Source organism: Eucyclogobius newberryi, unplaced genomic scaffold (assembly GCF_026437365.1).
Source record: "Eucyclogobius newberryi isolate DKJ021-1_F unplaced genomic scaffold, fEucNew1.0.hap1 SCAF_17, whole genome shotgun sequence".
Classification (NCBI taxonomy): domain Eukaryota; kingdom Metazoa; phylum Chordata; class Actinopteri; order Gobiiformes; family Gobiidae; genus Eucyclogobius; species Eucyclogobius newberryi.
In genome coordinates this window covers 27,565,120-27,577,746 of record NW_027315801.1, presented here as the reverse complement: position 1 = coordinate 27,577,746, position 12,627 = coordinate 27,565,120, and the positions used below count along the sequence as shown (strand labels likewise).

Below are 12,627 nucleotides of genomic sequence, written 5' to 3'. Positions count from 1 at the left end.
TTATATTAATTATTGCCATTGCTTATTTAAAACTCTACCAGCAGTGGATGGCCTATGAATGTCTGCTTAACTTGCTTGGCAAATCCGGCTAAAAATAGAAAACATTTATGCCATTATCTTTTATTGAGTGATCATGTGTGCGTGGAATTATTTTCTGACCTACTTACCAGGGATTTAACAGCAGAGATTTAACTGCAGACACTCCCTCCTTTCAACAGTTTCATTGTCAAAACATGGTTGCATTTGTTCAGCAGTGCTGAAGGAACAACATATTAAGGTGGGGGTGGTGAGACCTCATGTTGTTGGATTTAGTGATATGATTGGTGAATGTAGGCCTCCCCCTTCTCACCACATGTAGGCCTCCCCCTTCTCACCGCCAGACATTCAGAAGTCTATATTATTTAGCGAGAGACGCGTAGCAGATTTGTTCGGGGCCAATCGCCGGCGTCTGTATAGATTTCCTCTCAACAAAAGCCTCTTCAATACATTATCCCTCAGCAGGTGAGGATATCATTGGGTCTGGATAGCAACAGACTGGGGGCTGAGGTCAAAGTTCAGGCCAAGGGGGTTGGGTATAGGGAGGCAGGCGCGCTGGATCTGTGTCACATGACCCTTGGTTGTAGCAAGAGGACTGGGATGATAGGTGGGTCAGAGGTCGGAGCTGTTATGACGGCCTGGCCAATAATTTGAGTCCACGTGATACAATATTATAGGGTGAGTATAACATAGTCAACGAGAAGCATATGGTTTGTGTGGAAGATATTCTCTGCAAATGAACGAACCAATCATTTAACTGAGGTTTGTGGGAGCTAAGAAGGGTTATTTAGCTTTTAACCAAAAGGTTGGAAGAGATTTTTTTTTGCTAGTACAACATGGTGCTGTTTTTTTTATAATGCAAGACACAAACTACAGTCACTCATTTTGTCAAAGTGAATGTGAGGATAACGTAATTGGGCACAATTAGGGGGAAATGTCTCTGTCAGACTGATAACACCGTAGAGATGTAAATAAATAAATATTGCACATATTTGTGAGTTAAGAAAAGCATTATATGTGAGTGAAAAAACATTAATTCTATCCCAAGCAGATGTTTATTCCTCTGTGCTGCTCCATCACACGTTTATTTTGTCGGGACATGATACACATGCTGTAAACACTGTCCATCTGTTGTCCGGCCTTGACTCTCAAAACACACTCTCTTTCATACACCAGCATACATGGAGGTACGATGGGTGAAGGGTCTTGCCCAGGGACACAATGACAGTATGCGCTGTGGCCCCTGGCATCCCAGCGGTCTCCTGTCCAATTACAAACCAGGTCTATCCCTGATTAACCGTTCTTTGACAAGGCTTCTCAATATTATTTAACATACACTGTACTTAGGCCTGGCTGTCACAATAATTACTAAACTGACTTATTATTCAATTAAAGGTGGTATGGACGATTTTTTTCAGCAAATTTTTAATCATATTTCCTCGTGGCGTGGATAAATCATTTGTCCTGCCACGTATCAATCATAAAACGCACCTACCGCTCACCTGCAGCCGCGTGCGGTTCGTCCCCACGTTTCCACGTGCCTAAGCGCATGGATATATCATAATATAGTTCCCTCAGTGTACGGGGCAAAATGAAGACGGAGAAAGACAGTTCGAGCTGACGCAGAAGTGGACAGAAATCTACGGGAGACGGGAGATGCGATGCGCTCCGTTGCGCTGATTAACAAACGCACGTGTGTGTTGTATCAGTCCGCACGGGGGAGTGCGCATGCGCACTTCCGCCTGCGTTCTCAAATCGCCGAAAAATCGTCCATACCTTTAATTATTATCAAGTAATTATCATGTTCACTTTTCACAAGTGGGGAGATTTTTGGTGTAATTGTCATACACTGATATTTTAGCTGTAGAGGGTTGAATAAGTAACTTCTATGACTAATTATATATACTAAAATCACTGTTTCGTCTTTCATTCTGCTATTTATTGCTTCAGCTCCCATTAGTTAATAATAAAATACATTCAGAAAAGGGTTTACAGGGAATAATCCTGTAATCACATGATTTAAAATGTATCTTTGTGACAGGCCTAATTGTGTTATGCTGACGACAAACAAAACTGATCCGGTTTAAATTTATGTCAATTATTTTGGTTAATCTATTTCAATAGGGTGTCTAACTAATGGAGCAATACTGCCTCCTGTCCAAACAGTTTTAACATCATCGTATTATAGAACAGAGCAAATCTGTCCTATTCGTCTTGTCTCATTGGTTTTGTCTCATTGACACTGACCAGACAAAATCCATACAGACAGGCAGACAGAGCAGTACCTCCTTTGCTGTGGGGGGTGGCGGGTGTCCCTGAACGCTGTCTCCACGCTGTGGAGGTGGGTGCAGGGTGATGATGTCGTCCTCCTCAGGGGGCTTCCAGATGTACTGCTCCCCATTACCCATGAACACAGCCTCCTGAAACAAATAACAATACAACACAATTTACCATACAAGCAGAAATCATTTAAATCAGTGCTTCTCAAACCCTTTTCTGGCGCGTCTCCCTTCGGGGGACAGAAAAAATATTCATACCCACCTCACAGCCCTGAGATATTATACCCAAGTATTATAAGTTTTTGTTGTTTTTACTATACAAATACCTAAATCAATAAACCTTACAAGTAAAATGTATTAATTCTATGAATGTATGTTTTAGTATCAATGTTATTGTCATTGTGACTCTTTTATTGGTTTGTGGATGAAGCCATGAACTGACACAGAGCCTCATTGCTTTGCAAATGAGCCTGCCTGAGTGCTCCTCTCCTCCTCTCTGCCACCTCTGTCTCTCCTCTCCTCCTCTTTGCTCCTCTCAGCTCCCTCTGTCTCTCCTCTCAGCTCCCTCTGTCTCTCCTCCTCTCCTCTCAGCTCCCTGTCTCTCCTCCTCTCCTCTCAGCTCCCTCTGTCTCTCCTCCTCTCCTCTCAGCTCCCTGTCTCTCCTCCTCTCCTCTCAGCTCCCTCTGTCTCTCCTCCTCTCCTCTCAGCTCCCTGTCTCTCCTCCTCTCCTCTCAGCTCCCTCTGTCTCTCCTCTCCTCCTCTCAGCTCCCTCTGTCTCTCCTCCTCTCAGCTCCCTGTGTCCTCTCCTCCTCTCAGCTCCCTCTGTCCTCTCCTCCTCTCTCAGCTCCCTCTGTATGTCCTCTCAGCTGCAGATTAGTCAGTGTTACCTGTCTGTCTGCAGTGAGACAGCTGAGAATTGGCGGTTCAATGTGGTAAATGAGGCGTTTTAAAGAGAAGACGCACTCGAGCTACTTCTGTGTCACAGTGGATCACGTTTAACGCTGCGGGTTGGCGTCACACAGAGTGCATGGTAAAGGCAGTGGCTAAAGCCGCGGCTCGTCCTAAACCCGAGGCAAAATGTGTGTGAGACCGGGACACGGAGAGACAGACTGCTCCAGATCTCCCCTGCTCTCTGTATGTAAAGATTAAGCCCATGTTTGTCTCTTGCTTAAAACATGTACTTCAAGCGTAATATGCACAAATTTCCCTAAATTGATGGTGTCCCCCATGGCACGGCTCTGCGGTTCCCCCAAACGGGCGCGCACCGCACGTTGAGAAGCTCTGATTTAAATAATTGCTAATTCTAGATTAAATGTGTGCTGATTTGATTGGCTACACCTCCTCAAACAGTGTCCCGGTGGATTATGGGTGGTTTTGTGTGTGTGGGTGTTTGCAAGCGATTTAGACATCGACAACATCAGATGGTTTTGAGGTCAAAGGTCATGCATGCACTGGGGGAGGGCAGTCACACTCTTCTATTTGAAACTTGAACATGACGGTGCTGTGACAGGGTAATTGAAAATCACCATAGCCTATTCAGTCCACAAATCAATTATAGATAAAAAACCTTTCTGTCCTGTTTCTAAGTTCAAAATAGAAAAGTCAATTCTAACACTAAGCAAAATACTACATTTTCATAATTTACAAATGTTTACAAAAATCTGTTATCAATTCTAAATAAAAAGACAGGGTTGAAACGTCAACTCAAGTTAATCAGTCCCTTAGTTTATCTTTGGCTGAATGAATTTGCATGAAGCCTTATGGAAACGGACATTTGAGCTCTTTTTTTTTCTACATAATTATGCGATGCTTTGTGTGGAGTAGAGGAACTTGTCTTCCTATAGAGTATTGGGAAACAACATAAAGGATAAGTTAATGTTTAGTTTGTCCGCACTTCAATGGTTAAGACTGAGAGCATTCCACAGAGTTATAGACAAGGTTAATAGTAATAGTAATAGTAATAGAGTGGAGCTCAACAGTCCAATCCACAAAGCCTGCAGTATTACCAAAAGTACATTTAATCAAGGAATTATTAAGAGTTTAAATCTAGACTAAGGATAACCAGCTGTGTGGTAACTTATGCCTATTATATTATACTATGTTGTTATATTTTCAGTAAAGTGTAAATGTGTTTGAATTAATTCACTTAGCAGTTAATAAGGTTTTATAAACAGATAGGGTTAGGGTTAGAAATGTATAAGGCTTAAGATCTATAGTTACCACATCTCAACCATTCAGACTTAATTTCAGAGTTCATCATTTATATTTTCTATATATTTGTTTTCAGAAATGCTGTCATTGTTAATCTCCATTGAAATCCAATTCATATTGACTGTGTGTGTTTTCCTTATTCTATACATCTACTTATCAAATACACTGGTAAAACAATTTTAAAGTCAAATAAATAGCCTTTTAAAAAATATCGCTCATGTTGATCCAATTATAAACCAATTACTTGTGTCATGCCCTTATGTGTGCAGATGCAAACAAGGATAATTAAACTTTTATGTGCTCCTCCTGTGCACTCGGCGTGAGTAATAGGCGCAGGCGGGAAATGGTTTCAATATGTGGACATTATTTAGTCGTAGCGCTGGCTGGCTGCTGGCTACCTGTTAGCTGTGCCTTGATAGACTGGCTGAAAGATTGAACACAAATACATACTCAGAGACACACTCAGGAGAGGCAGTTGTTGGCAGCGGGCCAGGCTCTTACATAATCCACCACTCCTTTCTGGCCTGCTCTAATGCTGCACTACAGGCTAATTGTTCACTATAGATGCACCGCCATGGGCATAGAATGAACAGGTCAAAGACATTATGTCTCCAACAGTACAAAGTCACAGCCTATACATGTTTTCAGATTGAAATACTGTGCGTAATGTTATGGCCCTACTTCAACACTACAACGGTCAAGATAGACTGGCCTTTGAATCAAGAATCGAGTTCCATTTTACATTTGTTATCAATAGAGCCACAGTACCATGAACAACTTAATGTGAAACTATCGACCCAGCTTTTTAAACATCTATATAATAACCTGGTCATAGTACTGCACCAACATTAACTAAAACATAAACAAAAATACAAACAGTGATTATTACAATATACTTTTTCACATCCTCTCTAATAGTGGGAGTGGTAGTAGATTTAGTGTATCTTTGTTACAATTCTACACTGAAACTACAAACTACATAGTAAATAATAGTATATTAAGTCACTAAACAACTTAATTTGGCACAAACTGTGAGTTGCATTTTCGATATTTTTAACCTCAGCCATAAAAGTCACCCAACGCTTTAAATTCTGATGAATACATGGTACAAACAAAAACAGAATCAAGCCTGAAAAACACATCTACTTTCATTTGTGTACACTGCCCTCTGTTGGTCAATGTCCAGACAAGCGCTTTAACGCAGTAGTGAGCCTGTGAGGCATGGGATGAGCAGTATTGATTGGCTGCTGTACCTTGGGGAATGAGTGTATGTGAAATGGCTCGAGTGGTTTGCGTGGAAACTCTTGGCTGCGATGGAGCGGAGGAGCAGAGGGAGAGTCTCTCACACTGGACTGGTCTGACTGACTATCCCCGCCATTATTCTCTTTCCTGCTCGACTTCTCAACCTGGAGAAGAGGAAAAATGTACACACATGCAAGTGTTCATTCAGTAAGCTGATCTTTAGGACAGTCTTCATGACATCTTTAACATTATTTCAATACAATATTGGAACATGTTTAATCATCAAATAAAAAAAGAACGCCGTAAAGCCTCGAGTATTGATCCAGTTGTCTTTCCAACGTACAACAATATCTCATAGTTTTGGTCTTCATAGCCGTGATAAATTAGGAATCACTTGTTAAACTATTTCATTTGCAGTTCCTTTCAACTCAAATATTATTTGCTCATTTTGGTGAAAACACCCTATTTTACATATTCAATCTGGCCTAGGAGCAAAAACTGCGCAATGTCCATTCTAGAGCCTGAGAGACAGCGCGGTAAACTGTTTTTCTCTTTTAGATAAAGAGAAAAACAAAATAAATTGAAGGACAGAAGCAAAGAGTTCGGGCCAAGGCCATGCAATTTCTCAACAACAGTGTGTTCCTGCATCTATCATGTGAATTTTTCTTTTGACAAACACCTTGTATGTTAAGATTACCTTTCTGAACTTGCGCACAGAAGCGTACTCCACTCCGCCTGGCTCCTGGTTGGTCAGGGAGTTGACAGACGACAGAGGAGACCTGCTCACGCCACTCAGATTACCACCTCGTCGTGATATTGTACCATTTCCACCATTTATTCTGCCATTCCCTCTGCCATTCTGAAAAACAAAACCCAATACACCCTTTAAACGTCAGTATACAAAAACATTCTAGATTCTGGAAAGGAGGCAAAATAGCATTTCAGGTGTTTTTATCAAATTAAATCTTCTCAGATAAATAAGAGCGATCACTCCCTGGTTTACAGACATTTACAATAGCATGCTATACAATTTGTTTTGTTTAAGATTAAGGATATTATAATGATACTTTCGCCATTTTTGATAAAGGCAAAATCCTATTTTTTGGGTTTTATTGCCCAAATAAATGTTGAACCCACACAATTTTTTTATTTTATTTTCCTTCAAAACTAACCCTACTTTGGAACTTCAAAATGGCTGCTTATTCTTCGTTATAAAGTTTTAAATCATTCAAATGTACGTCTGATGTCAGTTATGTCAGTAAATGTCATATGGTCTACTTCGTTTTAAAGCATCTTTAGGACTCAACAACTCCTCCTAGTGGAAGTCATTTTTTAAGAGGGCTGTATTTCACTCACATTCCCAAAGCCGTTCCCTCCCCGTGCTCCGTTAGCCGGTGCAGGGGGGCTCTGCGCTGCTCGGACAGATGCCGGGGAGTTGGACAGTACGGAGGGCGGGGCCGACGGAACTTTGTGACCCGCCTCGCCCTCCCGCACCCCCACGGTCTCGTACAGGCCGTCGTCGAGTGCGTGGGTCGGGGTCGGGTTGCTCCTCACGGCCACCTCTGTGTAGGTGTGGTCTCTCGCCTCTCCTCCTCCTCCTCTTTCACCTCCAGCGCTGCCTAGCCCTGTCTCGGGATCCGCTCCCGTCTCTCCCCCGCTGTCCTGGCCACTTCCCGGGGGGCTGGTGGGGATCTGGGGGAGCTGACGTCCGTGCGAGGGTCTCAAGTCGGTCTGGGAGCGCCGGCTGTGGAGCAACAGGAGATCCATGCTGGCGGGACGACTCTTACTAACTGCTGGGGGCAAGGAGAGCGTTACTGACGGCGTGTTACGTCAGAGGGGGCGCTTGCTATGCCACAGCTAATAGATAAAAACTTGTCAACGTGTCACTTACAGTTTCCATTGCAGGGAAAGCGATTAATCTCATGCAGCCTGGTGTCAGATTTGCTCATCGAGTTCAGTTTAGGATGTCGAAGAGTCCCTTGCTGCAATGCACACAAACAGTTAAAACAGGATTTCATGCTCAGTGTTTTTCAAGCGTATTTGATTGACACGGCACAGATTTTATTGTTGAAAAGATGTCGTGGCACACAATCCAGTATTCCAATGAAAATAATGTCTGTAATAATGTCTGTGTCACTGTCTGTTTGAAGTAGGCAAAAGTGGTCATTTTTAGTGCATTTTCTGGTTCAAAAGTTTTCCCACTACACTCCAAAATGGCGATGTATTACCTTAAAAGGGCTGTCTCTGCTTTTTTTCATGTAATAAAGTAAAAAATCTGTTTTGCTCCTGTACAGGTATATTGTAAAAGAGCAGGAAGTGCACTGTTAGCAAGCTGAAGTTTGTTAGAAAGTTGTGAAAAGCACTTCAAAACTTCAGGTAAGTGGGGAATAAGTTCAGACTGCTGCAAACTGTTTCAAGTTTTTAAGACAGTAAAAATCAGATACAGGATCTTTAAATAACTGTATGTTTTTTCTTTTTTCAAGGAACACCTGGAAATCCTTCAAGGCGCACAAGTGTTCCCTGCACACCGATTGAAACTCAAGGTTCTAGTTGAAAGAAGGGCTGCACAACGTATTGAACAATATTTGGAATGTTGATATCGATAAATGCATACATATTATACACGACGGAGCCCTAAGTGTGCTGAGGCTAATGTATAATAGACAGAAGAGCTCTCACCATATTCACAGATGTCCCCTTCTCTCCAGCGGGGGGATGCTTGCTCTTGCTTTTCCTGAGAACACATCAGCGCAGAGCAAGGTCAGCAGAAGCCAGTGGACAGAGACAGAGGACAAGCATAGACTCAGAGAGAGAGCGATACAATCACAATGAAACTTTGGTGAGGGCTCAGAAGTCCTTGGTGATAAAAAGAACCCAGTCACACAGTGGAATGAATCGTGACTCTGGGTTTTATGCCTACGTAGTGACTGCCCTTGACATAAGAACGTTTTTGAATCTATTGGAACAAAAGACTGCAGGTGACTAGAAGAAAGAGTAATTTTTGCTTGTCATTATTCTGTATTTCAGTAAGTTAACAAGTACAGCCTTTAAAGCGGTGTTATCCTGGCATATACATCAGAGTTGGAGTCATATATGTATCAGTATGAATACCATAAGTGTATTCTATAAAAAATTAAAACGGTAGACGTAAATTCACCTTTATAAATGTGAGTACTTTCATGTAACTGGTGCAAAAGTGATAGTGGCTTGTCTTAACATTAGACTACACTAGACCTACACATTTGTTTGTGGTATGTCTCCGACTCCTTGGAGAGCTTACTGTCGCTATAGGAAACTGTTGATGTATTAAAAATGCTATGGATGACGCTGAGGCCCAGGTGACCTACGACTATACCTTGTTTTAGGGGTCTATATGGCAATTATTAGCATTAAACAGGTGCTAGCGACACACACATACATAATCCAATCGTATTCATAGCAGGTACTTTCTCACAATCTGTGCTACAACTGCGAGCAATTGTCTCCTCTAGTGATCTGGAACGACATCTTGTTTGTATAAACATATGGGCATCGGACCCAGAGGGGATCATGGGAAAAAAAAAAAGGCCCTTGAGGAGAAATTCATCATAACAAAGCACAGAAGGGCTCTACAGTGAAATATGAAGGGATTAAAATAAAGCCAGTCAAAAAGGGGGAATAGAGACGTGGGACATGGGGCCTTTCTTGTTTTTTTTGGTCAATTAATGAACATGTCAGAGTTAATAACACGGATGCAGGCTTTGGCAGAGTGGTTAGCACGTTTGCCTCCGAGCTAAACTGCACAAATTCATTTTTGTGGCCCAATAAGGCTGACACGCCCTGAGCCTGTGTGTCCTACTGTTGCGTGAGTCTAGTGAATTAAGACAAATAATAATGAATAAGTGGTGCTATTAGAAACACATGTCCAACACATGGACAATTATATGAAATATTGAATGCAAGACACGTTAATCAATTACTCACAACTGATCGATTATTGAGATAATTGTTAACTAATTTATCAATCAAATAATCCTTATCTGGTGTCCAATACCTCCCATGAGCTGTGTTTTTATGGCTCTGACAAAGGAAGAATTACATCAAAGACACAAGAAACACTGTAAATGTATCTGTAGATATACTCCACCAGGATGTCCTCAAGCACTTCATCTGAGTTAATTTAGACAAAATATATCATATTCTTTCAATTAAACATTACTGTTAGTTGCAACCCTGATTTCATGTACATTTTCATTTAGAAAAGCACAATGAAACACTACAGCCTTGACATCAATCTCTTTTCTTTTTTTGTGTCGATCTTTTGCTTTCGTAGACATAAGAGCTTTGCCATGAGCTGCTTTGACATTTTCCTCCATAACTGCGTAACCCATGGTAACCCAGCCACAAATCCCAAAGTGTTTTGTGATTGGTCGCTGAAGTCTGCGGCCCAGCCTGGCTCAAAGCGTGATCCTCTTAAAAAGTACAGGGTGCTCACTGCGGGCCTGTGTCTAAAGCAGCATAATGTGATGGTGCTCGCAGTCTCTCTCTGCTGCCTCCTCTCTGCCCCGTATCTGATCTGGCATTAAGAGTCATCACATTATAGCAGAGGACGGAAAGAGCAGGCCAAGATTTCTCAAGAGATGGGAAAGCACGAAGGATGCCAAGACTATTCGGTTAATCGATAATAGTGATAATAGATTAAAAAATTATAATCGTAACATTTTAGAAGCGAAATTAAGTATTTTTAAATCAATATAGTCCAAAAATCGACCTATGTAAAGCTTTTGTTGCAGTTTGGAAAAAGTGTAATTTACTCTTCAACTCTTCTTACTAGTCAACTGTTCAAAGATGTTAACTTCACTATCACACTTCGCTTTAACACCTCATAGACCATCTGGTAAGGCAAAAATGAGAGACATGTGATTACTAATCTGGAATATTCCATAATAAAACATGGATGTGAAGGGGGTAGTGGAGAAGGAGGTTATTGGTCTCTTTTGACTGTAAGGTGAGCAGTTCTATTGTATTTCTGTGTCCATGGACAAAACCTTTCCCTTCGTTGCACTGCTTGGGTGAAAGTACTTATACCCGGGCCCCACAGGAACGTCTGTAAAATGACTAGTGCGGGCACACCAAGATGGTTTGAACCCAGGACCCAGAACCTTCTGCTACACCCGTGCCTGCAGACCGCAACTAAAGAACATTCATTTTGTTGGATAAATACCAGTCAAGAGTCAAGGAAACATATTTTTCAGTAGTCCCTCATTGGTAAAAAGTCATTTGAATCCTTTTCTCTCACCTTTGGCAGCCGACACAGATCAGGACAATAAAAATGGTGACCACGAATGCAGAAGCAGCAGCGATGGCACCCAAAAGCAGCAGGTTCTTGAAAGGAGATTCCCCCTGCCTGTTGTCTTCATTAGCACCCATGACATTGTCGCTCATTTTGCTTCTTGCACCACAAACTCTGAGGTCTCAGCGTCTGAAAACCTGCAGATACGGCAGAAAGAAAAAAAAGAAGACAAGACATGAATGACACGAGATAAGGGAGACGAATACTGCAGAGAATGGTGCTATAAGATCTCAGATGATAATAATGTGTGTGTGTGTATGCTTGGTTTGCCTTTGGCTTTTTGTCACCGTCACTTTCTGACACACCGGCTGCTATTTTTGACTCCGAAACAGAATAATGCAGAGGAATACAAAGCACCTCACAAAGCAGCAGAAATGAGATGAATTAAATAGGAGTCAACATGACAGGCATTTTACTGGGATGTAATAAAGTTAATATGTATGAAATATGTTTAAAGCGACGTCTGATTTGTTCCATTATAAACTTTTATTGTACTATTTGAAAATGACTCAAATAGTACAGTAAAAGTGAGCTGAAAATAAACTGGACCAGTTTAAAAGCTTTATTTTGTCAGTGTTAATCATTGTTTCTTTTGTAAGTTCCTTGGCAATATATTTTTGCATTGTTTAAAAAGTATTCTAAACATGAATTACATCTAACACAATAAAAAGAGGAGGTTCACTTACTGAGCAACAAAAACATAATAGAACAGATCACAACAAACAACAAAGTTAAAAAAGCATATGCTAAACCAGAGATTACTATTGTGGCAAAAGTTATCAGGGTAAAATGTGCTGTACAGCTCGACGCAAACTCAATTAATGTCCGACAGATCACCTCTGGGGAAATGTGCCTGATGTTCCTACATCACAGCAGCAATTAAAAAGATTAGTTAAGACAGTGTTGTACTTCAAAGGGCATTCCAAAAAAAAAAAAGTAGAGAGACACTACTCAGCAAAGAGTGCAAACACTTTTAATCTGATGCTAATTAATATTTTAATCATTAATCACAATGACAAAAACACCAAGCGGGTATAATATGTTTTTTCTTTCTTTCTTTAAAGCCTCAGTTCTCTGTAAAAACTGTATATGATGTGTTTTAATTATTACTGTTAATGTTTTTGTGTGTATATACTTCCATCCTCTTAAATACTGCACAGTACTGTACGCAGTCGCATAAAGGAGGGGTCAAACAAGCTGCCATGTTAAAATATACATCTGTTAAAGCCCATACTGTGCACTTTAAATAGCTCAAATGTATCCTGTATTCCTTTCCCTATGTTCGTTATAACATATGATGTAAGTTCTGTGAATCAGTTTATTGTACGGTGGCAATAATTCAACCACCCATTACGTTGAATAAAAGGGCACACAAAAAAGAAATGTATCGGCTCATATTTGAAATCCGAGTACAGGTGTGTAAATGAAGTATTGGGCTCTGTGTAATTCCATTTTCGGCGCTGCAGCTCATACAGATCAATGACCGAATGCTTCCCAACAGTCCAGACATTTAGAGACATCCTGGCA

The 12,627-nt window shown here is 41.1% G+C and overlaps 1 protein-coding gene across 1 annotated transcript in view; it reads right to left on the bottom strand.

Annotated features, from left to right (window-relative positions):
• The window catches only part of LOC140363282 (uncharacterized), a 30,163-nt gene that overhangs the window by 5,316 nt on the left and 12,220 nt on the right, over positions 1 to 12,627 (bottom strand). The window contains exons 2-8 of the mRNA XM_072449760.1: positions 11,047 to 11,237; positions 8,448 to 8,502; positions 7,660 to 7,750; positions 7,125 to 7,561; positions 6,466 to 6,627; positions 5,780 to 5,932; positions 2,322 to 2,456 (exon numbers count right to left, since the gene is read on the bottom strand). Coding sequence (XP_072305861.1) covers positions 2,322 to 2,456; positions 5,780 to 5,932; positions 6,466 to 6,627; positions 7,125 to 7,561; positions 7,660 to 7,750; positions 8,448 to 8,502; positions 11,047 to 11,192 — 1,179 coding nt within the window. The 5' untranslated portion in view covers positions 11,193 to 11,237. The remainder of the gene's footprint in view (positions 1 to 2,321; positions 2,457 to 5,779; positions 5,933 to 6,465; positions 6,628 to 7,124; positions 7,562 to 7,659; positions 7,751 to 8,447; positions 8,503 to 11,046; positions 11,238 to 12,627) is intronic.